At 40.4% G+C, this 27,033-nt stretch overlaps 1 protein-coding gene across 1 annotated transcript in view; it reads right to left on the bottom strand.

Moving 5' to 3' along the window:
- Positions 1 to 1,171: 1,171 nt before the first annotated feature.
- The window catches only part of LOC105383771 (irregular chiasm C-roughest protein), a 50,168-nt gene continuing 24,306 nt past the window's right edge, over positions 1,172 to 27,033 (bottom strand). Inside the window, exons 3-16 of the mRNA XM_048622482.1 lie at positions 15,857 to 16,000; positions 14,498 to 14,681; positions 13,816 to 14,010; positions 12,613 to 12,807; positions 12,084 to 12,155; positions 11,622 to 11,742; positions 10,279 to 10,425; positions 9,883 to 10,014; positions 4,431 to 4,483; positions 3,063 to 3,218; positions 2,549 to 2,650; positions 2,332 to 2,365; positions 1,955 to 2,166; positions 1,172 to 1,307 (exon numbers count right to left, since the gene is read on the bottom strand). Coding sequence (XP_048478439.1) covers positions 1,965 to 2,166; positions 2,332 to 2,365; positions 2,549 to 2,650; positions 3,063 to 3,218; positions 4,431 to 4,483; positions 9,883 to 10,014; positions 10,279 to 10,425; positions 11,622 to 11,742; positions 12,084 to 12,155; positions 12,613 to 12,807; positions 13,816 to 14,010; positions 14,498 to 14,681; positions 15,857 to 16,000 — 1,737 coding nt within the window. The 3' untranslated portion in view covers positions 1,172 to 1,307; positions 1,955 to 1,964. The remainder of the gene's footprint in view (positions 1,308 to 1,954; positions 2,167 to 2,331; positions 2,366 to 2,548; positions 2,651 to 3,062; positions 3,219 to 4,430; positions 4,484 to 9,882; positions 10,015 to 10,278; positions 10,426 to 11,621; positions 11,743 to 12,083; positions 12,156 to 12,612; positions 12,808 to 13,815; positions 14,011 to 14,497; positions 14,682 to 15,856; positions 16,001 to 27,033) is intronic.

Raw genomic sequence — 27,033 nt, 5'->3', positions numbered from 1 at the left:
ATGGTATGCACTTAAACTAATGCCCGGTTATCTTATCTATTAACCAGGGTACACCAACAATTGAGTAGGTAGGCCCATAGGGCATTTAATGTTAGGTAAGTAGGAGTTGTGTAATAAAATAAAACAATTGGTTTTCACGTTATCAATTTACAATTTTACTTTAAATACTGTTAAAATTCAACAATACAAAACATAAGAAATATAAACTATTCACAAAGATAAAAGTAGGTACATTGTATAACGGAAGATTCTTTAAAGAAGAATTAAGTAAGTACATCTACACATAAATCATTAATAAATAAATGCAACACTTTCGCTTTTAAGTACGAATAATAATGGCTAGGTCTATGATAACAATATCATAGGTACTCGTATTAGGTACAAACATACAAACTAAGAACTAGAGAGCGCAGTGCAAAAGCTTTGTCATATTATTACGATTATTCAATCAATTTAAGGACCCTATCTATTAATCTACATTTACACACTAATAGAGATCTCGAACACATTTTTATTAAAATGTCCACTAATTAAATTTCTACTGCATCAGGAAAAACGTGGTCCAAATATGCTTGGTTCCCAAAACTTTGTAACGGTTTCGGTCTCACCTTCCTTTTGAATGATTGCCTCAAATTTCCAGAATACTGGTTGAATCTAGAAGCTATTTCTCTAACTTTCCCGGGCCTCGGTTGATAATCTTCTTCATTTTCATGCTTCGCTTTTGGTGCATCGTGGCTACTGTTATTGGCTTCTGTTGTCATTTGTCTGTTTGAATTATCGTTACAATCATTCCTTTTATTACTTCTGTTAGATGCTCTCCTTGCATCTGTATTTGTGATTTTCATTTCAACAACGTCTCTGTTGGCCGTTTTACCACTTCTTCCAGAATTATTTCTCTCGTACATTCTAGTATAATTCTTAGAACCTCTTACATCTCTTGAATGAAACGAATCATAATTATTTACACTTCTAGTAATGCCAAAATTTGGATTTCTTATATATTCTACGTCATTATTACTCTTACTAACATTTCTTTGCTCTGCCTTATCGTTACTTCTATTGGATTTTCTTACATTAACGTTACCTTTAAAAGTGGAGAATCTATTCTCAGTATTGTGGTTATTGTTAATTTCATTTATGTTGTGAGGGTCAAAAGCGTGCGTTCTTTGGTGTGTTAAGGGTTTAGACAGAGACAAGTACTTAGGGGGTTCCCCGTGATTATTAATAGTTATCTCGTATTGTATATGCGGGTCTAAAACCGCAAATACATTTTCTTTGGCTTCCTGTTCCAGCGACGATAGCGCTGCCTGGAAAAAGGGAAAGTTGCATTAGTTATTTATGCATTTTCAGATAACAGAGCGGTCACACTTCACCTGCCATTGTTGGGGAACTGACAAGTTGACAACAACGTGATAACGATGTTTAACTTCAACATGCAAGTTAAACAAGATTTTTATGTTAGTGGTTTTTAATCAAACTCCAGAAGCTATGGGGATTTTCAAAGTTTTTGTTGTAGGAGTTTCAGTAAATAACCATTATTTCATTCTCATTTTTGAGACACATCGAGCTAATATTATTTCACACAGAAAACATGTCACTCGAAGAACCAAATGCACCCTCGTTGGTAAATTAAGAGTATTAGTAAGTAGAGATAGCGGAATGAGAGTGAAATGTGAATTAAAACACACACACAGATGGCGTAAGTACTTTCCCCGTCTGTCAACCATAAAATTTATGAGTGAGCCCAAATATCGAAATTACAGTTTAAATAGTCGTGGGTTATATCTTGTATGTATATTCTTTCAGTCACCTAATTCCTCATTCCGCTATCAATAATTATGGTGTCTGTGAAAGTACGAATCTACCGAAATCCCTTCCGACTCCCCTTCATTCGTTCCAACCCTACTTTCACAGACACTCTCTTATAACTAAAGTGCGTGCTAAAGATTCACACCTGTGCACTCTCACACGGTGGTAGGTGGCTGCAGCACAACCGCGGCGCGGCGGACCTGCAGCGCGCCGGGCGAGTAGCGCGCCCCCAGCGGCGCCCCGGGCAGCGCGCCCGCCCCGGGCATCACGCCGGGGTGGGGCGACATGGGCGGGGAGGTCGGTCGTGGTGCTTCGCGGTGCGAGTAGACCGCGTCCGCTGGGAGGACGGTTTTTTCACTGTGGGTGAAAAGTTAGTCTTAGTTGACGAGGTAATGCTATGTTTAGTTAACAATATTGTACGCAACTTTATATATTATATTTCTATATTTAAGTGCTGGACTGAATTTGCGCATTATACCTTTAACTATCATTGTTACCGTTACCAATAATAAAACCACTCACCTATCTAAATCATCAGTCTTGTATTGTACGCTTTCTGCAAGAGAAAATAAAACAATGCATTAATTTCGTGGATATCATTACCATAATACAGTAAAATAGGACAGTGGAAAATTCAGGAAAACCACATTAAGGAAGTTAAAGGAAGGGCCGACGCGATCAGCGGCGCCCGATGTTCCGTCTCTGTAGGGACAAGGATGGAAGGAAGCGGGTATATTACCTCTCCGTCGCTTGCAGCAGCGGATGACGAGGCACGTGATGACGACGAGCAGCGCCGCGATGACTAGCGCCGACGCGATCAGCGGCGCCAGGTGCTCCGTCTCTGTAGGGACAAGGAGTGAACATTAGGTATGTAGGCAGATTTTATAGCTAGGGGCTAAAATTCAATGAGATCAGCCAATTATGCAGGAGATGACAAGGATATATTGTATAGTGTCTATGGTTTTATAGCAACCTCAAGGGTCCCTAAGGCCGTAAACAGAAAGAAAGCCGGGAACTTAAAAACGCTTACTATACTATGGATATTGTCCCCTGGTTCGGCTTTCGGTTTATGGAAAATTAAGGGCTTATAAGTCTCCAGCTATCTTTCTAAATACTCTATCAAGTATTAAATAGGTACATAGAGAAGGCGACTAGGCAAACGTAGTATCGGACGCCCTCCGGCTAGATGGGTGGACTACTTGGATACGGTCCGACAGCAAACTGCTTTAGTCTGAAGAAGAAGTACCACATACCATGCACAGTGAGCGTGACGGCGTGCGAGGAGAACCCGCGCTCGTTCTCCACGTGCAGCACGTAGACCCGCGCGTCGGAGACCGCCGCGCTCGACACCAGCAGCGAGTAGCGGTAGCACCCGTCCACTCCTGATGGGTCTATAGCTCTATAGCGACCTCATAGGTCCCTAAGGCCATATAAAGAAAGAAAGCTTACTTTCAAATGGATATTGTTCCCGCGCTTATCAGCGCTGGTTCGCAAAGTATGGAAAAATTTCCAGATTTCTTTCTGTATACGGCTATAGGCTCCATCAAATATTACACACAGGGAGACCACGACTAGTCTAACGTAGTGTTGGAGGCTCTCCGGCTAGATAGGTTGATGACTTACTATATGTGGCTGTAAATGATTGGATGTGAAAAGCTATGGATGGCATCCAGTGGACTGCTATTGGCTGTAGTAGAAGTATAACATACCATGCACAGTGAGCGTGACGGCGTGCGAGAACCCGCGCTCGTTCTCCACGTGCAGCACGTAGACCCGCGCGTCGGAGACCGCCGCGCTCGACACCAGCAGCGAGTAGCGGTAGCACCCGTCCACGCCTATAGGGTCTATGGCTTTATAGCGACGTGAAGGGTCCCTAAGGCCTTATACAGAAAGAAAGCTTACTTCCATATGGATATTGTTCCCGCACTTATCAGCTCTGATTCAGAATGTATGGAATAGTATCCAGCTATCTTTCTGTATACGGCTATAGGCTCCATGAAGTGTTACTATATATGAAGACCGCACCTAGGCCAACCTAGTGTCGGACGCCCTCCGGCTAGATGGGTTGATGACTTGCGAAAGGTGGCTGTAAATGGTTGGATGCGGAAACCTATATATCGCATCTGGTAGCCTACATCCCGCAGTGGACTGCTATAGCCTGAAGAAGAAGAAGCACCACACACCATGCACAGTAAGAGTAACGGCGTGTGAGGAGAACCCGCGCTCGTTCTCCACGTGCAGCACGTAGACCCGCGCGTCGGAGACCGCCGCGCTCGACACCAGCAGCGAGTAGCGGTAGCACCCGTCCACGCCTGAAGGGTCGATGGCTCGGTAGCGACCTGGGGAGGAAGGAATTTTAAGACGTTTTTCGAATTTTACCGTACTATGAATAAAATAAATCGAAAGGAAAGTATTACATCTACAGGAAGACTAAGGTTTAGAATCAGGAAAAGCAGGAAGTGGATTATGGGTTAGATAAAGATGAATTGATTTGGCAGTAGCTTAAATAATATACTTAATTATGTGCTATGTAGCAGCAAACTCAGAAAAGTTATGGCCTCGAAGATTACTTTTCAGGAGGAAATTATTAAGAGGGACCTTAGAGCATCATAATAACTTACCTATTTGTGATGGCACATCTAATCTTAAGCTTCCCCATAGCCAGGCTGCTCTTCTGAAATAAAGAAAATATATTTGGTTAGTGATAACTAAGTAATTATTTGAAAAAAAGGCTGAGCATAGGTAGAACTGATCGCTATTCGGTAGATTTTCAGGAAGAGTTTATACTATCTTATCAATATTTATTATATCACACATCTGCTCTTTCAATCGTATATGCCAGACTAGACAGCCTACATGGTGGTCAACACTGGCACTGTACACATGCTGTTTCTCCCTCTCTCTCTCTCTCTTTCTCTATCTCTCTCTTTCTCTCTCTCTCTCTTTCTCTCTCTCTCTCTCTCTCTCCCTCTCTCTCTCTCACCTGGGTGGCGGGTCGGCGCACACGGTGGCGGTGACCCGCGCCTCGTTCCCGCTCCAGGCGTGCGCCGCGCCCGCGTCCGCGCCCACTGGAGGACCTAGCACGTTCAGGGTTATCGCCTCTGATTGGTGGCTTCTGTGTGCCAAATATGAGTTGCTAATAATAGAGGATGTATGGATGCAGCAGTAGACTGCGATTGGCTAACGATGACGAGGAATTCGTAGACGAAAAAAATATAGCTACTAATATTTTTAAGGCCCACCGCAAGGCACTCTCCTTGTGCCATCTTTATTTATGTATATGTCGCAGTAAGATAGTTATAGCCGTAATATAGTTATATCCCTAGGGATATGATTATATACCGGAACATAGTTATACGAAAGCGATTCATTAGTACTGGTACTCGCACCAGGTCAACAACGTGAGATGGGCGGGCGTGATGTCCGAGTCTTTCGGTATGGAGTGCGGGGTGAGACAAGGGGGGTTAACCTCCCCCTCACTCTTTAATCTATATGTGGATGCGCTGATCGTCGCGCTTAGCAAGCAGCATGTCGGATGTCACGTAGACGGCGTATGTGTAAACAATTTGAGCTACGCAGATGACATGGTGCTGCTGAGCGCGTCGGTCTGCGGTCTGAGGAAGCTTCTGCGGATCTGTGAGGATTACGCAATGAGTCATGGTCTGAAATATAATGTGCCGAAAAGCAAATACATGGTCTTTGCGGCCGGTTCAAAATGTCCCGACGGTGTGCCGCCCATCAGACTTTATGGCGTGCCTTTGGACCGGGTGGAACATTTTAAATACCTTGGGCATGTTCTAACACCAGACCTCAAAGACTGTGCTGATATAGAGCGGGAAAGAAGGGCCCTATCGATAAGAGCAAACATGTTGGCTCGCAGGTTTGCACGTTGTTCACAAAATGTAAAAATAACTCTCTTCCGAGCATTTTGTACCTCATTATACACGTGCAGCTTGTGGGCTAACTACACGCAGAAGTCTATTAGGGCCCTTCAAGTCCAGTATAATAACGCGCTAAGGGCAGTGTTGGGGCTGCCCCGTTACTGCAGCGCTTCAGGCATGTTCGCGTGGGCGCGCACTGACTGCTTCCACGCGACCGTGCGGAAGCGCTGCGCGTCCCTGGTGCGGAGGGTGCGGGCCAGCGCCAACACTGTCCTTGCGATGATTGCAAACAAAGAGAAGTGTCCTTATATCCGCCACTGCTGTCAAAAACATGTCACAACGAACAGTGGCAGATATAATATTATTAAATTTTAATTAGTATGATTTTTTGTATGTTTGTTTTTATATAAATTTTATTTACGTTGACAATATTATTCAAAAAAGTATCTTTGTTTTCTATTTATATTATTTTACTTATTGATAATTTATTTTAAATTTTACTGCATAATATTATTGTACCTAATGAATGTTTTTAAATTTTCTGTTAATTTGATCCGTTAATCCAATTTTGTTTGTGTTCTATGTGTAAATTGTATTTTTAATGTGTAAATGTAATTTTGATGTTTTATATTATGAGTCCGTGGTTACTTGAAATAAATGAATTTATTTATTTATTATTATTATGTTGTGTCTTTACCATCTCGGGACCATGGGGTCCCGGGCATTTGGAAGGCGTGCATGGGGCCGAAGCCAACATGTAGAGGCCCGTTTGACAACATTAATCTATATGAAATGTGACACCAACCGACGATTTTCCCTGTTTAGACTATAGAAGTAAACCCAAGGAAAATCCCCGGTGAGTGCAGGACTATTGTAGGATATGGAGAAAACGAATAAAGGGTTATGGAATGGGGTGCTAGATGGACTGGGTATCTGGGACTATGGAAGGACTATGGCCCCTGCCTGGACCTATATGTTTCACATACGGATAAAAAGGCAGGGGGTGACTCGCACACACATTAAATGGGCCCCCCAAAACAGTCGCTAGCACATTACAGTGACGTAGCAACAAGGGGGCAACATGGCATGAGGTGCTGAGGGTGGAGAGGTATACCAAGGCTCTCAGAGCAATCGCGGATGCCGGTCAAGACCCCTACAAGCACTTACTGGATATACTTCCTTCCTCCGAGCATTTCTGCTCTAGCGGTACACCACTCAAGCCAGCCAATGAAGGCAAGCAAGAGGTGGGAGATCCTGTTCCTCGTCAGTGTTCACTCTGGACAACCAATAAAGGCAAGCCAGAGATGAGGAACAGGGGTCCTCCCCGGCATCGGGTGGGTGGGGTCGCTAATGCCCAACAGCTCGCCACAAGCTGCCCTGCCGCTTTATTATTATTATTATTACTATCTCACTAGGGATATAGTTATAAAACGGACCAAGTTTAGTGATATAGTTATATTACTAGATTAAGTTCAGTGTTATAAATATATTACTTGATTAAACTTAGTGAAATAGAAATCTACCACATAGAATTAAATAAAACGATAGTATATTGGTTTTATCTTTATTAAAAATCTACTTTGTGTTTCTGCAGTTAGTTACTTTGTGTCATTAACACGTATTAAAGTAATTTAAATTATAATTAAAACAATCATATGTTTTGGAATTTAAGCATTAACAATAAAATCAAAACTAAACAAAATTCTTTTAAAGTTAATCAACAGTTTTGACAGAAGTAATCTTCATCTCTTATAAGGTGAGATCATGATTTCATTAAAAATATTTTAAAATTTTTGTTCGGACAAGTAGAGGAATAGTGATATCTAGAATAACATAGCACTGGATGCTTCTTACAGGCACATCTTTTTGTAGAACACCTATTTGTTTTATTACAGGAACATTTTCAATAACCTTGGCATCAAAGCCAAAATGTTTTATCTGTATTCATAAAAAAATCCACATTATTAATGTAGGTAGGTCGTTTGCAATAGAATCCAACAATCATGTAAACAAATATGGCGGACTGACATTGACAGCGTCTTGTTTATGCCCATAGTGATGTCATAGTTTTCTAATTAGATTAAGTATATAAGCCATAGACTATAAAATAAAACTGATTATAGGTATAATAATATAAAAAAAAGTGTTTATTAAAACAAATTTAAATCTTTGTCTTCGTCATCATCACTATCAGAAGTGTCGCCGGTGACCGTAATTATAAATGGAACCACTGTGTCATCGCTTGCCGTGTCTAAAATGCCGTCGAGCTTTTTCATTTCTTCCTCTTCGTTTTGGTTAATTATATTAAGCTCTTGAAAAAAAATGTAATTGTATTCAAATAATATTAAATATGTGTGTGTGTGTGTGTGTGATAATATTAAATTAAAATAATTTATTAAATTAAAAATAAAAGATAACTTCAGATTACGAACAACACTAACTTTTCAATGACTTATAGAGTTCGATGAGTAAAAAACTAAGATGACAGCTTGTCAAATACTTCGAAATTTTTACGTTGCAAATGTTTTAACAAATTTAACTTATAAATACAAGTTAAATCGTGTTGAAGATAATGCGAAAACAATGGTGCGTTCGTTGAAATCAGACTATGTTCATAATTGATCGTCAAATGTATGTGATTACGGAGTAATCGTGAAAATTTGGTTTGTTTACATGATTGTTGGATTCTATTGCAAACGATATATATGTATCCTGCAGTTACAATACTTTGTGGCATGAACAAATATTAAAGTAATTGACATTATAATTAAAACGATCATATTTTTTGGAATAACATTAAGAATAAGTACAATTAAAACTAAACAAACCAATGATTTCAAAAGGAAGGATACGCCCTTCAGAACATTTTACTCAAACCTTCTTCATACAAGCAAAATAACTGCCATCTGTCATAATTTGTTGGAACTATGTCAGAGCCGAGTCAGCCGAGCTACTTATCCTGACGACGCAACCTTGTACGTGCGTTCATATTTTACCGTCACCGGACAGTAGGTACATAATAATATGAGTGAGTTGCATGCGGACGTCCGTACAAGGTTACATCGTGCGGCCATTGTAGACTTTGGTAGGAAAATAAATTATCGCTTTAAAATGTGTTTATTTATTAATTAAGGATGATACGATATTCCATATTCCTTTTTGACCTTCGTATCATAGTTTTTTAGCCTTTCACAACAAAAATAGGCATATTTATCACAAGAAACAAAGACTCATCTCTCCGTCACAGACAACTGTTGACTGAGGACCGTTGGCCCTAAAATGTCTATTTTAGGGCCAACGCGCGGGTGCCATTTTCTTGAGTGGTTTGGCCTGTCCTTACGCAGTAATATATATGTCAATGAAACAAACAAATCATTTTAAACTAATCAACAGTTTTGAGATATCTTTATTTCTTATCAAGTAAGGTGAGATCTTGGTTTCATTCAAATAGCTATTTCACTCAACTTAATCTAGTAATATAACTATATCACTAAACTTTGTCCGTTTTATAACTATATCCCTAGTGAGATAGTAATGAATCGCTTTCGTATAACTATGTTCCGGTATATAATCATATCCCTAGGGATATAACTATATTACGGCTATAACTATCTTACTGCGACATATACATATTAAAACGAAGCTCTTTCCTTAAAGATAAAAGATAAAGATAAAAATTATTTATTCGGTGACCAGCACCACACACCAAAAACTTCTCTCTTACCTGGATGCAGCTTGACTCGCTTGGACTCTATCTCTCCTACCTAAATTCCATCCGTCTCTATCTCTCTCTCCCTCTCTCTCTGTCTCTCACCTGGGCGGCGGGTCGGCGCACACGGTGGCGGTGACCCGCGCCTCGTTCCCGCTCCAGGCGTGCGCCGCGCCCACTGGAGGACCCAGCACGTGCAGGGTTATGGCTTCCGATTGATGGCTTCTTAGCGCCAACTATGAGTAGCTAATAATAGAGGATGTATGGATGCAGCAGTAGACTGCGGTTGACTAACGACGACGAGGAATTTGTAGACGATTATTTTTTGCTACTAATATTTTTGGGGCTCACCGCAAGGCACTGACCTTATGCCATCTTTATTTGTGTTATACGAAGCTCTTTACTTCTCTCTTACCTGGATGCAGCCTGACTCGCTTGTACTCTTTCCTTCCTACCTAAATGCCATCTCTCTCTCTCTCTCACCTGGGTGGCGGGTCGGCACACACGGTGGCGGTGACCCGCGCCTCGTTCCCGCTCCAGGCGTGCGCCGCGCCCGCGTCCGCGCCCACTGGAGGACCCAGCACGTTCAGGGTTATGGCCTCTGATTGGTGGCTTCTGTTGGGGATGAATGGGTTGGGTTAGTTGTTGTTGTAGATGAAGTTATACTAAAGGTAGACCAAAAATACCGTTGTAAGAAATCTGTGGGTCCGGTTTCTACATAGAATGGGAAGTAAATTTATAATTTGAGTCAAAAAAAATTATTTAAGTACCCATACATTTTCCATCCTTCAGTTTCAGTTACCTACCCAAAATGAGTTTTACTCCGACTAATAAAGCTCTTGGTAATGATTTTCTTCTGCTTTTAAGTTGAAGTTTTACCTGTCCTCCAATCCGATCTGGTTGACAGCCACACAGTAGTATCTGCCGTGCTGGTTGTAGGTCACGTTGTGAAGCTCTAAATGGGCTGATGAAGACACTGGGTATTCCCCTTCTGGGATGCCTCGCGTGTGGGATGTGGGGCTAGGGCTGTAAGGAAGAAGAGTAATTATTGAAATACATGCGGCATTACTGAGGTCAGGGCATTTTTGGAGCTGCTCTATACATTATATTTATAGTATGTGTTGCTATTTTGTTACTTTCTTAAATTATCGGTTAAACTTAAACTGTTTTTTCTGCATTTTACATGAACATAAGTCTCGTAAATACTTTTCTATTGTTTAAATGTAGGTAGGTACTTAGAGATTTCCTCTCGTTATCCGGATATATTCAAAACAGAAACAAAACAACAGTAAACTCCTGATCCGAGACAATAACAAACAGTCGTGTGTCAGCGTCGAGACTCGAACCCGCACGCTTGGGCGCCCGAGCGAGAAGCCTCCACTCTGCATCTCTCAATGAACTTGCAAACTTTCTTACTTGAGAGGAAGAAAGTTTGGTATTGCTTTGTAGGCGTTTAATAATGACACTGGTTATCCTAACTAATATTATAAATGCGAAAGTAACTGTGTCTGTCTGTCTGTCTGTCTGTCTGTCTGTCTGTCTGTCTGTCTGTTACTCTTTCACGCCAAAACTACTGAACGGATTTGAATGAAATTTGGTATACATATGTTATAGACCCTGGGAAAAAACATAGGCTACTTTTTATCCCGGAATTCCCACGGGAAAACTCTTAAGGCGAAGCGAAGCGCGCGGGAACAGCTAGTAAATAATAAATGGTTGAAAGTTATGAAAAGTTCTTTTTTTATAAATTCAATTAAAACTTATCTTTGTCACTGCAGATTGCAGATTAAGTTTAGTCAGTAGATTAGTTCTCGCATGGAAACTACTAGCAAGCAAACGTAACCTTGGAAGCCCTCCAGCCAGTTAAACCGGCCATCTTACGGCCTGGAAGAGAACACTTTTAGCGATAAAGCCATTGCATTATATTATTGCTATTGTATTATATATTTTAAGTGTTTTATGTACAATACAGTTATAATACTACTACTACTAGGTACTACTACTTATACAGGTAGCAACAGAGACTGAGACAGAGTCCGAACGTGACGTATTAAAGGTCGGCTGACACCATTTATGTGTGAACTATAATAGGAGCAGGAACCAACACAGGTTGATAGTTCCTGTACCTACCTGGCTCTAAACTAACCTGACCAAAAATTAAAAGGAACAGTTCACTACGCTTACATTACCCCTATGCAGAATAGAAAGTTGTGCACACTCACTTATGGAACCACTGGTACTCTGGCGGCGGGTTGCCCTCGGCCCGGCACTCCAAGGTCACCTTGGAGAACAGGTTGGCCTCCACCACCGTGTCCGGACCCACCCAGGTCACTCGCGGGGAGTCTGTAGGGGAAGAGAATTGAAGATTAGGAGTTGGTAAGCAATTAATAATCAAGGAGGTACTGATGATTGAGGGCCTCTGATCCGTAGACCTGACACATCATATCTACCGTTGTAGCTCCGTCGGGTTACACGGCTGATATATGATGATGGTGATAACGTTGAAGAAACCCATCCAGCCCGCTGGACTACAGACCGTAGACAAAAGACAGATATTTGTTGGGGGATGCATGAGGACAACCGAGGAAAGTTCTATATTGTCCAACAATCAAAGATTTAACGATGGATGATAGATAGGTAACAGACAACAATATATTGGTTCTCAAGTGGCACCTTGAACTTACATTTGACATCGATATCAATTCTTGCAGCATCGGAGGTCCCCAGAGAGTTCCGCGCCTGACATCTGTAGTTTCCTGTGAATGAAACAGAAACGGAATACTTATGTAAGTATATGTACTATGCAGCGATCGCTTCTTTTCAGATTTATACCTTTGTCTATATATTCGCTTGAATAGGTACATAAAATATCTTCAGCTCACACAAAGGAACTTAGGTACTTACGCTAATCAAAACTAGGTAAGTAGGTAGATATATTATTTAATTAATTCGTACTTTCTTGCAATACATATAGGGCTGCAGAATGTGTTATAACTATAACTAAGCTATAATTTTGCTTCCACATTAACTGTGCAATCACTACCCTATCTAGGATGAAAAGTACCCTTTATGATGACCTTAGAGCTAGACAAGGTAACCAAGAATAGTTGAATGAGGAAGTCTAATTACAGAGCGTACCTTACCCTCCTTACGAAAGCTTTACATCCAGCACTACGATCACAGATGTATCAAATAACTTCCTCAACCACTTACCAGAATGATTCCTCGCGACGGGAGCCAATATCAGCATGGGTCCGTTAGTGGCCAGCACCTGTCCGTCCTTGGTCCACCACACGTACGGGCTTGGGTTGCCCTCCGCCTTGCACTCCAGGGTTAGGGCACTGGAGCCTTCTTCCAGGTTCGCAAGCGTGCTGGCGTCCGCGCCTTGGATTGATACTACTGGGACGACTGGAATGGGAAAGTGGAGGGTTAAAGAAGGGGTTTTGAAGTTTGAGTATCTACTATAGGTAAGTGAAGTGTAGTTTGGTTTCTGACCTAAGTTTGTAGGTCAGATCCTTTATCTATCATGGTACTTACTGCTCTTTGATTTCAGTACCAATCAGGATCAGTTTGTAAAACTGTGTTTATAATTAAAAACCTCTATCAATCGGATACTATATATGCAATGCAGGCCGCATTGCATAGTGTTTTATTCCTCTGTGGATAGAGGAAAAAAATAACAAAATATTGATTGTGAAAGGATAGGTATTTATTTCCGAAGTCAGAACTCCTAGATGAATGATGAATTAAAGGAAAAGGAAGACCAACCCAGCCTAACCAATCATATTTAGCTACCATTATGTGAAGTAGTTCAGCATATCTAAGCAATGGGTGGCGGCCGGATGTAAGGAGTCAACAATCATATATCGCAGCGACGGAACCTAGGACAAGCTTGGCCGACCAATCGAGACACCCTTCACCGCTGCACGGTGCTCGCCCTTGTCAAATGTGTTAACATTCAAATGAGGTCTTGTTGTGGTAGGCTAATATGGGATATCTACATATTGATGCATTACCGGTTGTTAATATGAAAACGGCATAACATAATACTATTACCTGCTGTACCTATAAATAACGTAATAAAAATTACCTAATATTTATTTAGTACTCTCTGATCAATTTTTATTACATTGCATCAATGTTACGTAGAGTTTAATATGCATTTCCTATCTAGATCCAGTTATTCTTACCACCAAATTAGTCTATCCGTTTCAAATGCTTATGGCAGATAACCGTATAGGTAAGACATCCTGTCCAGTCATTGAAAGCAAGTTGCGAGTCACCGAACTAGGTAAAGCCTAGTTCGGCGACTCGCGCATAAGATCAGAAAGAGTAATTCGGCGTATACATTCTGCTCCTCTGCCATTATTATATTTCATACAAACAAAATCCTAAAGCTAGAGACTATAAACTTACATGTAACATCGAGCATGGTGAACGCGTCCTTGTAGTAAGGCTGGGGGTAACTCGGGTGGTGCGCGCGGCACGCCAGCTGCCGGCCGCGGGCGGACCTGCTGGCGGCCAGCTCCAGCACGGACCTGGCTGCCCACACGCGAGGGCGTTCGACCTCGGACGCGTTGGTCTGGCTCCACGCTGAGAGACGCTCTTTTTCTGGAAGGTTGGGAGGTTGGTTAAGGGTTCTTGATTGACGGTTATAGGCTGTGTCCGCACAGCGATATTTCACCGCGCGATATTCATTCTCGCGTATTACATTCCGATGCACCGATACGCGTTTTTTTTTACCGCGTGGTGAGGAAATCTTCATGGGTACATTTATCCGGTATATATACCTAATTGACTTTTTAATTGTCTGTAAATGCAATGCCTTTAATTTTATGAGATGATTATGATCCAATCATAATAAAACATGGGAATTTAATAAACTTGTACTTAATTTTATAATCACTTCTATCTATACTTACCGTTTTCAAAGGTGTGTGAACACACTACATATTGGAAGTGGTAATATGATTAATTACAGAACAGTTAGTAATAGCAGTATATAATAATACCTATATACATATAAGAACAAAGTACACAACAGTTAGGCCTTATAGAAAATTATGGCCAATCATGCAACTAGCAACCAATCTCTCACCTAAATACCACTCAATATACGCCGGCGGGTTTCCATACCGCGCCTCACAGACGACCGTGGCCCGGGACCCGGCGGGCACCGTGATGTTCTGTCCTGGCATGATGTGGGAGCCGTTGAACAGGATCCGGGGCGCTTGTGGAGGCACCCGCACTGCCAGGGCTGCTGGTGGACTGGAGAGCGCGTCCTGGAATTGTAGGGGAGGGTTAGGTGGGTGGTGAGAAGGTAATGGAAGAGGGGTTTGCATGATAAGTTAGTCTTCCAATGCTGCTAATGTCTTAACACGTGAAAAGAGGCCTCTTGGAAGTCTTGAACAACGACTGCTTATCAGCGGAATGGGATCATGCTTTATTTTTATACGTGCGGTATACATATATTATGTAGAACCGAGTATTTTATCGTAGCTCTACATGTAAAGCACGACAAAGAGTTTTGTCTTTGTAAAAACAAAAAAAAAAAACACGCACTCACGCCTTGTACTAATGTACTCCCTTGCGGGGTAGGCAGAGGTGCATTGCTGCACCCACTTTTCGCCAGAGTGTTATGTTAGTCCCAATGTAATAGGGGGCGGGCCTATTGCCATTTTACGGGCACATCCAAGACCCGAGAACAAATATCTGTGTTTAAACAAATATCTGCCCCAGCCGGGAATCGAACCCGGGACCATCGGCTCAGTAGTCAGGGTCACTAACCACTACGGCATTCGGTCGTCTGTCTCTGTAACTTATCGAAAATCTGCGTCACTAGTCTTCAAAGTCTCGATAGGAATATGGGAATACGTTTGTATGAATAAAATATTGGTGTACACCTTGGTACAAATCACCGACATTGTAAAAATGAAGAATCGCAAATAATAATAAGTACTTATTATAATAAAATTATCAACATTTACATATTACGCAAAGCTTGTGCAAAAAGTATGTAATTTCTTCAAAACTTACACCATGCAATACACTCCTTGTCACTCACGACCTCACGACATCGACAGTCATGACATGATCATGAATCACGATATAGAGGTGCCACCCACTCAAATTGGCTGCAAGTCAGTTAAGAAGAGAATAAAGAATACTCGTGAGGTCATCCTAGTGCTTACTCCTAGCTCTGGTTGCGGTTCGTTTTCTTGCGTCGATCCCAGATGTCTAGAGGAACCACTGGGGCCTAGACCGGCTCGGTAAGTCTGCCTATCCCATTCCACGAGGAAAGACATCTGATAGAACCCAATATTACATTCGAATAAGGGTAGTTTTTGTTTGTATCAGATGTCTTTCCCCTTGGAATGGGATATAGCGGCGGTGTTTTTGATCCCCCCCCCCCCCGAGGGGCTATTCTCATTGCCCCCTCGCACTAGGTGACACATACCTGCACATCATAGTTGCTGGCGGTGAGCTGGCACTGCCACTGTCCGTCGTCGAGCTGCAGCGTGGCCCCCCGCACCCACAGCGAGCAGTCCGAGGGGCTATTCTCGTTGGCCCACTCGTACTTTCCGCGGTAGATGCCCACTGGCTGGAAGAAAAAAGATGGTGAAATTTTGGGAGCTGATAATTATGCACATGGAAGGTCTGGGATTAGCTCGAATGTTAAACAACAATTTACAGCCCACGTGTACGTATACCATAAACATGTGAAGGTAGTTTAACGTAAAAATTATTATCCAATTACCCATATCTGATTTGATTACATCTGACGACCGAATGGCGTAGTGGTTAGTGACCCTGACTACTGAGCCGAAGGTCCCGGGTTCGATTCCCGGCTGGGGCAGATATTTGTTTAAACACAGATATTTGTTCTCGGGTCTTGGGTGTTGATATTTATATTTAATATTTAGTATCTATCTATCTATGTATTTGTGTAGATATATCAGCTGTCCGACACCCATAACACAGGTTCTGCCTAGCTTGGGGTCGGATGGCCGTGTGTGAGATGTCCCCACATATTTATTATTATTTATTATCTACTTTCATACAAAAGCCGCATTAAATTGTTAAATAATGGAGAATTGAAGTGTTTTTCAGTGTATTTATTCTACTCTGAAAACAAAAATCCAATTTAATCTGATACATTAATTACAGTTGCGAATGAATTGGCCATATCATATAAAATTTATTAATTACTTTCACAAATGTGCATGTAGAGCTCTGCAATTCATAGTATAATTAAGTCGATGAGCGTAGTGTGTCTTATATGGACTGAAAAGTAGCTGCCAGTTATCAGCGAGAAATCTCTTGAGGATGAAACAGGCAGAACCACTCTTACTACCAATGTCTAATTTCGTCTATGAACATGCCTCTAGCCATAGAGGAATAGAAACCACGCCGGTACATCCTGCAAGTACGAGTATCATCTGAACTTTAGGATGTTCGGAATTCGTGATTACTTCACCGTGCCTACCGTGGCCTCCCTTCACTATTGTTGCTTGCACCTCTGCCTATACCATTACTGAGCCAATCTAGACTTGGATGGGTAAATTTCACTTCTAAGGATTGTGTAGTCAAATTACAAAATCACAGTTGTCTGAAAGTGCTGAGCCCAGCAGTGTGTAACTGCGGGTGCCGATGATACTCGTATTTTATTACGAACTAGATGGAATGTCAGTGTAAGGAAAAGTCTCCACAAATTAATAATATCCCTTGTACCACTTAGCTCATATTTTGAACAGTTAGAAAATTTTATTCATTCATATACAACAGTTGGTACAATACACTATTTGATTATACATTATACAATATTTGATAGTAAACAACAATTTGTTTGTAAGTATATACCTATATTGTTAATCTAAGGTTGTGTGTCTGAAAGTGTAGATCCAACAGTGTGTGACGGCGGGTGTAGAGTTGTATTGTAGACTCTCTGCAAAGGCTGTTGAGCGTGACGGGACGATGTTTTCGGGAGCAAATATCAGGGACATCCAAATCGTTTTGATTAATAACGATCGAGAACAATGCCTCTGTTTCAGAAGGGTCGGATGTAAGGCAATATCCGGCGGCGGAGGCGTGGTTCACGTTCTTTATGAAGCGTGCGCGAGCGCATCGAGATCTACATACATCTGCGATTTACTTTTGCTTTCTTTAGCGATTGCGCAGCTTTATGTTATAAGCACTCGCTTTAATACAAAGAGGATTCTTTATGCGGTTTGTAGGCAGGCACGCATTCCGAATGCGAAATGTGAGTGCCTTTGTTCTGCGAGGCCGTATTAAATAACGGTCTTTAAAATTAATTTCGCGGTTGGCGAGATTAAAGATTATTAGTATTTGTTCTTGAAATGGAAGGTCAAAGAGTAGGCTTTGTACGACGCCGCTGGCGATAGGTGACGATAATTAAGGCCTAGGTAGTTTCTCATTTGAGTAAATTTACCTATTGTACAGGATGTTAAAAATTATTTTTTCGCGAATGTTTACATTCTGATTTCATTTCCGATCTTATACCTATGTACTTATATAACATGCTGCACATGTAGGTTTCGGCTTAGTACTTATACCCTTTTTGCAAAACCCGGTATAACGTCAATGGAATTCTCAGATGTGAAAATGGCGTTAAGGCTTTACTTCACCGTCTCCTACTTAACTTGTCATCATTAGTGCTCGCAAAAAACTGAAACTGTCTTTGCGTAACAGCATCACGACTCGATACATCAGCCTATAACTGGCTTCTATAACTTAATAGCTTTCCCGATTATGTCATTATTAGCATCTGCCGCGCCATCCATCAGGGCTGACAAGTCACTTGGCACATCATATAGTTTGGTAACACGTGTATATTGATGTAATTATAGCTTTCATCAGTATAATCGTGCCCATTCTCACACGAGAATAATTATTGAGTATAATCCGAGAGCCTTGAGCCATCAGCCGTGGAGCGTTGTGGAGTATCTTTATAATGAAGGGTTGTTCGTAAAACGTTTCTTTTGTTGTAGAAAGTTTTTGAATAAATTTAAACTAGGTACTTTGTGATTTAAAATGAAAGATGTGCGCAAAAATACTTTATGTTTTGTAAAATAAGATTTTAATTTTACTTATTATATGTGTTTTATGAGCAAATAAATAAACATTTTACTTTACTTACTTTACTACATTAAATAAATACCAGTTACAACTCTACCTAAGATTTATATAAAGAAATATCATTTAAATCTAGCAACCAATTTTTCAAATAATGAGATGGAGGCAATCTAAACTACTTAAGTACATACGTAGGAAGGTAGGTACTTATTTAAAATTTACCAACAATGTACAAAATAAACGATAAAACCTTTGCAAGGTAGAATCGCACCTCATCCATTGTGTATTGTAGAATATTACTTACCTCGATAGGAACAAGTATGTGTACAGAATAGGTAGTTGTGGGTTCAATGGGAAGAGCCCGAGTATTTGCAGCGCATAAATCATCTCATTGAATTGAAAAACAACAGCCTACACGGAATTTGCCTATGAACACACACACACACACACACACACACATATTCATATCATATAAGAGCTCTCATTTCACAATGTACAATGTACTTAGATATAGGTAAGAACTTAGTAAGTACCTATCTATTATAAATCATTGAGAGAAATCCTTGGCATTTCTCGATCGCAGCATCTCAATAACATCTGCAGGTATAAGTATAAATTATTATGCTTATTATTATTATGACAAGTCAAATCCTCAATTACGTTATGTTTGTAAGTAGGTATATTTACTTTTAAGCTCTGTGGGAAAAAGAATGGCTGTGTGGGGCAAAAACTAACCTAATGGATATTAAAGCTCCGTAGCTTTTAACTTTTGAAAAGCTTTTAAGAACTTGCAAACTCTGAATCATCAATCACACACATGTCAACATCAACATGACCAGAAAAAACCCACAAAAACGTTAGCATTCGCTAGCCACTACAAAGATTTGTATACCATCCATCCTACGTATGAACTGTTAAGGCTCTTACACACTATCGCATACGTTATTGAAGTGTATCTGTTCTGTTGTCAATGCTAGCAAACTATTAGCAACAGGGGCGCTCGTTTATCTAAGGCTCAAGTAAAAATAACAAGCCTTGTGGAAAACCTGAAATTTTTTGTAAGTATTTTTATTACATGAATATGCTATAAAAACTAATGATAGATTAATGGCTTGATTTGATTGATAAAACTCACTAAAATAAATTAATATAAAAACAGAAAAAAATATTTTGTATTCCACGATCATAATCGCATTATGTCCGTAGGTGGTAATATATAATCATAATCATATTTTGAGAACATGCTGCTATAACTTTACTTAACAAAATACGATTAATGTCTTATGGAAATAGCTACTGGGCAATCACAAGTTCTCACATCACAAGTAAACGTATCAATTTGTGCCAAAAGTTCTTTTTCATCTACATAATACTTACTCACAACTAATCTTCGCCAATTAAAGGTTTACTAGAAGAGGTATAAGTACTTTTTGGCAATAAGTCCGTACTTAAATGCATTTTTGTTAAACCTGTAGTGTAAAACTTCTTTATTTGTATGGAATTTAATTACTACATAATAATAATATACACAAGTACTTAAATTAAGGGCACAACTCTTCACAACTCAAGCTTTCTCAAAGGTCATATACTTGCGAGGGGCATTGACAACTGCCACCAACAAGCCGAATACTTGGTCACCGGATCTGAACGCCTACAGGAGAGGATGACCGCTGGGGCTGTCGCCGCTTCAGAACAACGGAACATGGAAAGGAGGATGCACAATTTAACATCGCAAGGGCGTGTCCAAGGGTTCCTCCAGGCTTTTAAAGCAGCTGCCTCAAGCCTTATAGGAAAACCACAGAGGACACCCGAGAGGCGCCAAATCTCCAGAGAACCTAAAACTGGAAAAAGGCTTGCCCAGAGGAAAATTACTCGAGCGGATATGGGCCAGGTGGTCCCACCGAAGCTGAAAACAGCTACCACCTCAAACGACCATCTAGAGAATGCCGCCATCGAATTTATGGCAATTACAACCGCCACAAAGCAGGTAAATCTCTTGTCCTGCAAAACGATCATGCAGACCTACAGGCAAGAGAACGAAAGCCGGCTAAAAGTTTTACTCGAGGAGGCCGAAGCCTGCATATACGATAACAGTAGTTGCCAAGTCCTCAGAGGCAAAATGACTGGAGCGTATATGGCGGCTTATAGCGAGGAATGCGGATTCGTGCCCTGGGAACGCAACATCCCGAAACTCACTCTCCCACACAACAACCAAATGGTGGTCGTAGCTCAGTGTACCAGGATTATGCTAGAGGACAAAATCCTAGCAAAAGCGGAAACCATTAACGCTACCTGGAATAGCTGGACGATGCCCACCATCGCTTGGGTGAACGGGGTACCTGGATGTGGGAAGACAACCTGGGTGGTAAATAACTTCGATGTGAGCAAAGACACCATTATCACCACGACAACTGAGGCGGCCGTCGATATACGAAACAGGCTAGCGCATAGGATCGGGGACATGGTTAGAACTAGGGTACGTACGATGGCATCAGTCCTAGTAAACGGCTTTAGAGAACATGTCGGATGCCAACGCCTGATAATTGACGAGGCCCTGATGAACCATTTCGGGGCAATCGTAATTGCCGCCCGCCTGTCCCGTGCCAGTGATATTGCTCTAATCGGAGACATCAACCAGCTACCGTACATAGACAGAGAGAACCTATTCGAACTAAGGTACAGTCGCCCAACACTGGTAGCAAACATCACCCAGGAGCTGTTGTGCTCATACAGAAACCCCATGGATGTTGCATACGCCCTAAGAGAAGTATACTCAGGCATATACGCAGCCACAACGCGTATCCAATCCCTGCAGCTGAAAAGGTTTACAGACGCAGCAATTCCAAAATCCCAAACCAACACTCTATTCCTGACGCATACACAGGAAGAAAAAGAGACCCTGACCAGCCAAGGGTTTGGAGAAGGAACGGGATCACGCGTCTTAACCATACACGAAGCACAGGGATTGACGTACGAATCCGTCATTATCATAAAAACAAAAGATAAAATAAAGTTGCACGATAGCATACCTCACGCAGTAGTGGCGCTGTCGAGGCACACCTCCGCCTGCACCTACTATGCGGATGACACCGAGGACGCTATCGGCAACCTCGCTAAAACGGCAATAACAGCACCGAAGAAACGGATCCTCGAGTACAACCTAAAGATGGCAATAAAAAATCGGGACAAAGAGGTCGTTGCCCAGCAATCAAGGCTTTTGGCAACGCAAAATGGAGCGGAATAGGAGAATTTTGATTTTAATTTTATATTGACGGCCAAACCGTATTGCATGTATTTTATAGTTTTGTTATGTATAGTATATAGCATGTATTGTATAGTTTTGATATGTAGGTATTGTATAGTATATCATGAATTAATATTATCTGTATAAGAACTAACCAATAAAATTAAGATAGTTTTAAGAACACTGTCACACATTAACACCAGGCAAAACAACAGCGATGACAAAAGGAGTGTGTGGCCACTGACAGGCGTCTGTTAAGTTCTCTGAAGACAGCTGACACTGGCCCTACCCTTCAAATGTTTGTTGCCATTATAATTGTAAGTGTGACTGTGTGAAACAAAGAAAAAAAAAAAAAAAAAAAAACAAGAAATGCACAACTGGGGGTTTTTAGTCGGTTAAAGGCCGACACTACCTGGGTCCCCTTCCCAGGTGTCTGTGTAGATTTTCCTCCAGGAGTGCAAAAAAAAAAAAAATTATTAATAATATATAGGTATATATATATAAAAGATAAAATATATATATTATAAGCTTCCACATTGAGTAGTGAGTAGTTAAAAGATGAAGACAAAAAACAACCAAACTCTCACAATATATTGATCTCTCAAAAAGGCACGGACATAAAGTCTGTGGAGTGATAATAAAATCTTTAAAAAAAAAAAAAAAAAAAAAAGGGCACAACTCCCAACAATAGGAGGATTGGCATTTTCGATACGTCTATTTAAATTATACCGTAGTATATAATTATAAGTACCTACACGATATACCATACCTATAGATGGGTACGCGTGGAGCTGACACGAAGGCCGGAGCACCGAACATGATGTATAGGAAACGGTGTGGGCTGGGCTTTATTGATGATTTCTATTGATTTAACCTTGCTTTTAATACGGTTTGTTGTTCTATTGTTGACATGTTGAAAGCCTTTGTTGTAGAGTTTAGGAGGGATTTTGTCTTATTTCTTCCTGTGACCTATTTTGCATAATGACAATATTACTTAGGTTAATGAAATGATTAAATATGGGAGAGCTTCTTATACCTACTGTCAGAAGGCTAATCGTTTCTATAAAAATTAATACAGACTATGTATGGAAATCTGCTAATACAAATTAGCAGAGCACGTTAGGCATTTCTACGTTACTACATACAAATGTAGTAACGTAGAAATTATTTACAGCTAATCATTATTCTTCCTAAGGCCTGTAAATATAGTACGATTACAGTATCCTCATAATTATTATATACGAAAACAAAGCTCTATTTATCTGCCTATTATCACGTTATCTGAGTAGAGTTTAAAAATAAAGCACTCATTGAATTAAGTATTATCTTGTAAGATTCAAATAAGTGGTCGCATGTGGCTAGAGTAGTACAAGCAGACACTGTTCCTGAAATATGTTTCTTGTTTAATGAGTAAAGATAACTGAGTCGTTATACATCAAACGCTTTAACTCAGACTTCCTGATTTATGTTATGAATGTTACAATATAAGCTTTTATGTCATACGTTTTGTAACTTTATAACCAAATTAAAAAAGCTTGTAATCTTAAAAAATACTTATGATGCACAGAGCTTTCATTCAGTTACTACGAGGGCATGTTTCAAGCGGTACCAATAAACCAGGACTCCTATGAAAGCACAACGGAGTGACATAAACGAGGGTATTATGAATCATTTGGAACAAGATAATCGCCCGACTTCCTCTTCAAAGAGGATTAGAAACAAATCTCCTATTGAATACTCGGGGATCGATCATGCCGCATCCATATTGAGTATTAAGGTTCCCATGGCAAAGTTCAGTGAAGGCTTTCGTGCAATTATGAGCTTTATGAGTATCGTGCCAAGGTGCAATCGGGGTCTGGATGATTGCAGTCAAGTGAATTGGGTTGGAGTTCGGGTGGCCATATGCTGAGGATTAAGCGGGATATGTGTTTAAGTATGTATGAAAAGAAAACAAACTGTGTATGTAAGATTCTTATTACACTGGAATTCGGTATGTTAAGTAAAAAAAATTGATGCTAATTCCAAAACCGTTTCGAGATATTATATTCTTTATAAGTGTCTCATTCTTAAAAATATAAAATATTCAAGGATTCCGATTATTTTATCAAAAATGAAAATATAATTTGTCCTTCAAGACGCTGCGCAAGGTTAAAGTTTCAACCAAAGAGAATAAAAATGTTCAATTGTTAAATGTCACTTCTGTCAATCTAAAGTGTAAATATTCACAGAGTTACGATCTTGATGACGTCAGCGGCTGCATGGTAGCGAATGACGTCATAAAATCGTCGAAGAGCCAATCTTTAATTATTTTTTATTAAATTAACGAGAGCATTAAAATAAAAAATATTCAAATTAGTGTCTCAAATTCCAACATACTTCAATTTAAAATTATAGAAACAATCACCATAAAATTACTTAACATACCGAATTACCGTAAACCTAAACAATAATAAGTTTCATTTAAAATATTTTTTTTACTTTATTATAACAAAGCAAATACAAATTCCCGGTGATTTCCAAGTGATTAATAATAAAGGGACTTTCACAAACTAAGCAACAACACTGTCTTGCAAATTCTAAAGACTGGTACACACTACTCGCCGAAACAACCGCGGGTCTATTCGAAAGCATTAAGTTTAAGCAGTGAGTCTTCAATGAACAACGCCGTGTATTGATGTAGCGAGCGGGGACACATGGCAACGGCCCGCGGCTTGGGACGGGGCCCGAATATTAAAATGTGAGAAGTCACGAACTCGCCTTTATTCCATGACAATCGACATACGTGAACATGTAGACGTGGGTTTAACTTTTCGTCTGGCGAGGGATTAAATAGGTTTCTTGTTAGATTCTACAGTTGTTTTGTGCTTAGTAAACCACGGTTTTATTCTAAATTAACAAACAAGGTAAGTACCTAACTACAACTAAAGCTTTAAGTACTTCAATATCTACCACTGTACAGCAGTACAATAAACTTCTATATCGTATCGTACCTGTAGAAATGTCGTGACAATGGTACCTTGCTGTGTGGTCTGCCTCGCATCTCTATAACTATTAAAATAAATGATAGTTATGAAAGCTTAATAAATCAAACAATGTCTTTAAAATTTAATCATTATTCATTCCATCACATCGAGCAACCCACAATGGCAATATTCCTTGCAAAGTATATTCGGGAGGCGTGCTTATTCGCGTGATATTTGTAATTCAACGAATCGTGTACATAGTAGAATTGTATATAATACTATAGTTATAGTATAGGTGGATGTAGCCAATATGTTGAGAGCGTTGCATATTGGAAAACATGTTCGGGAATTTTCGTTTCAATGGAATATAAATGTACGTTTATTATTTTGGCTGCCTATTGATAATTGAATGGCTTCTGTATTGGATGTTGCTTGCCGACCGCGCTGCATTCTGGTGCTGAAGGAAAATATAGAGGTGGGTAGGTTACATATGAATGATGCAAATGAAATAAACATCATCGTTTTATGTTAAAAAAAATATTTTATAGGTCCCTAATCGAATCTAATAGGAAAAAGTTGGTTAAGTTGGTCGGTAATTAGTTATTTGTATAATTCTCTATATCTCTTGTATCTAGAGATATTTGTATCTGTTCTCTCGAGTAAAAATATTATTTTATGTAGGCGTGGGTAAAGTAAACTTCAGAAATGCCGTAAATGTCCTAATTAGTGAAGTTTCGTTAGCTCCTTACTGGGAAAAGGAAATACGCCATGGACTGTAGGTCCAACTTATCTCCGAAGAATGTTGACGGAGCTAATTTTGAAAAGTTTCAAACTTGCTCCCATAAATAAGGAGAGGAGTCACGGCTTGTAACCTTTAGGCCTGCGATCCATGTTTCACGTCAAATTATCGATCATAATCTCTGACTTGCATATTCTGACATGAACTCAACGATTCGACTTTATCGATCGCTTTTTGTTTTCTATTGACGGCTCTCCAGAGCATGCAAAAAGACAGATGAGTCAGCGCCGGCAATGTACACTTATCGAGATCAAATGACTAATGGCCCGTAATATATGGGAACGGGATGACGACGCAATAGTCCACCTAATTGGCCAGCCCTGGGCCCTTTTGTACAAGATTAAGATAACGTACTCAAAAAGGGATTTCAAAGGTTCGATAAAACGATTTGTCATGTTCTTCTTGAAAAAATTTCGCCGCCGCCGCGCCGTCGTCGTAAAACTCACAGCTATTGTGTAGAATTTGGGGCGAAAAAATGCAGCCAACATTCGGCGAATGACACAATAAAGTCCATCGTAGACAATGAGTGCTTCGTTGGAGAAATGTCAAAGTCGTGGTGGAGTGAAAAGATTGGTGGTGGGTGTATGTGCGTGAACGTGACGGGCGAGCGTGTCGCGCCGCGTCGTTATGTGCCGTTGTGTGTGCCATGCTGCACCACCAGGCACGTACCTCGCCCTTTGTGTAATCCCGGTGTTTACCAGCTCTGTAACGTACTCTGTTTAGCCAGGAACCACCATCGATGCAAACTACACGCACCGAAATACAATGGAAACCTTTTTATACCAATAAATTCCACTCGCATGTCGTCATAACTTTTCACAATTAGCTCAGAATTTATCAATAGGCAGACAAAGTCAATAACCTGTGTTATAAAAAAACGGTGTTCCAATTTGAGTAGAAAATGAAATACCAGTCATTTCATAAAAACGCGACGTAGAACAATAGCACATGTTGCAGGAAAAGCGGTGTCTTTGACAGTAATAGCTGATAATTCCTGGTGTTTTTCCTCCATTAGGCTGCCAATATTTTGATAGTTTGAATGGCCTGAGGGAGTCCGTTGCGAAGTTTCCCAGACCGCAAGGCGAAGACTGACTCACGGCGGGCCGTCGTGACTAGCATAAGCAACGTCTTTATGATTGCACTTTGTTCTAACACAAGTAGGTGTTAGGCATTCCGATAGAGTTTTGATTGAACTGTTGCCTGCGAGCCGGCATTTCGCGGTAAACTTATCTTGAAACGAAAAAATGCGACCGGTTTTGTTTTAAAAAGAAAAAGAAATTCCATTTATGAAAATTTCAGCATATGCAATGCGACATTTATTCCAGTGTAACTGCCGGCCATTTCCCTTAATTGTACAGGGAAAATAACATGTTTGACTCTTACACGGTATTTAGTTTGGTTATTTATTATTATAGACGTATAATACGAAGTCAGCCCTCGCCGGCGCTTGTTAAACATTTGCACTGGTATTGAGTTAAAATTTCATCAGTTTTACTAAATAAATTTCATGTTGGTTTTGCAATTTATCTAAAATA

Source organism: Plutella xylostella, chromosome 8 (genome assembly GCF_932276165.1).
Source record: "Plutella xylostella chromosome 8, ilPluXylo3.1, whole genome shotgun sequence".
NCBI classification, from domain to species: Eukaryota; Metazoa; Arthropoda; class Insecta; order Lepidoptera; family Plutellidae; genus Plutella; species Plutella xylostella.
The sequence above is the reverse complement of the archived record's forward strand: the minus strand, read 5'-3'. Positions and strand labels throughout refer to the sequence as shown.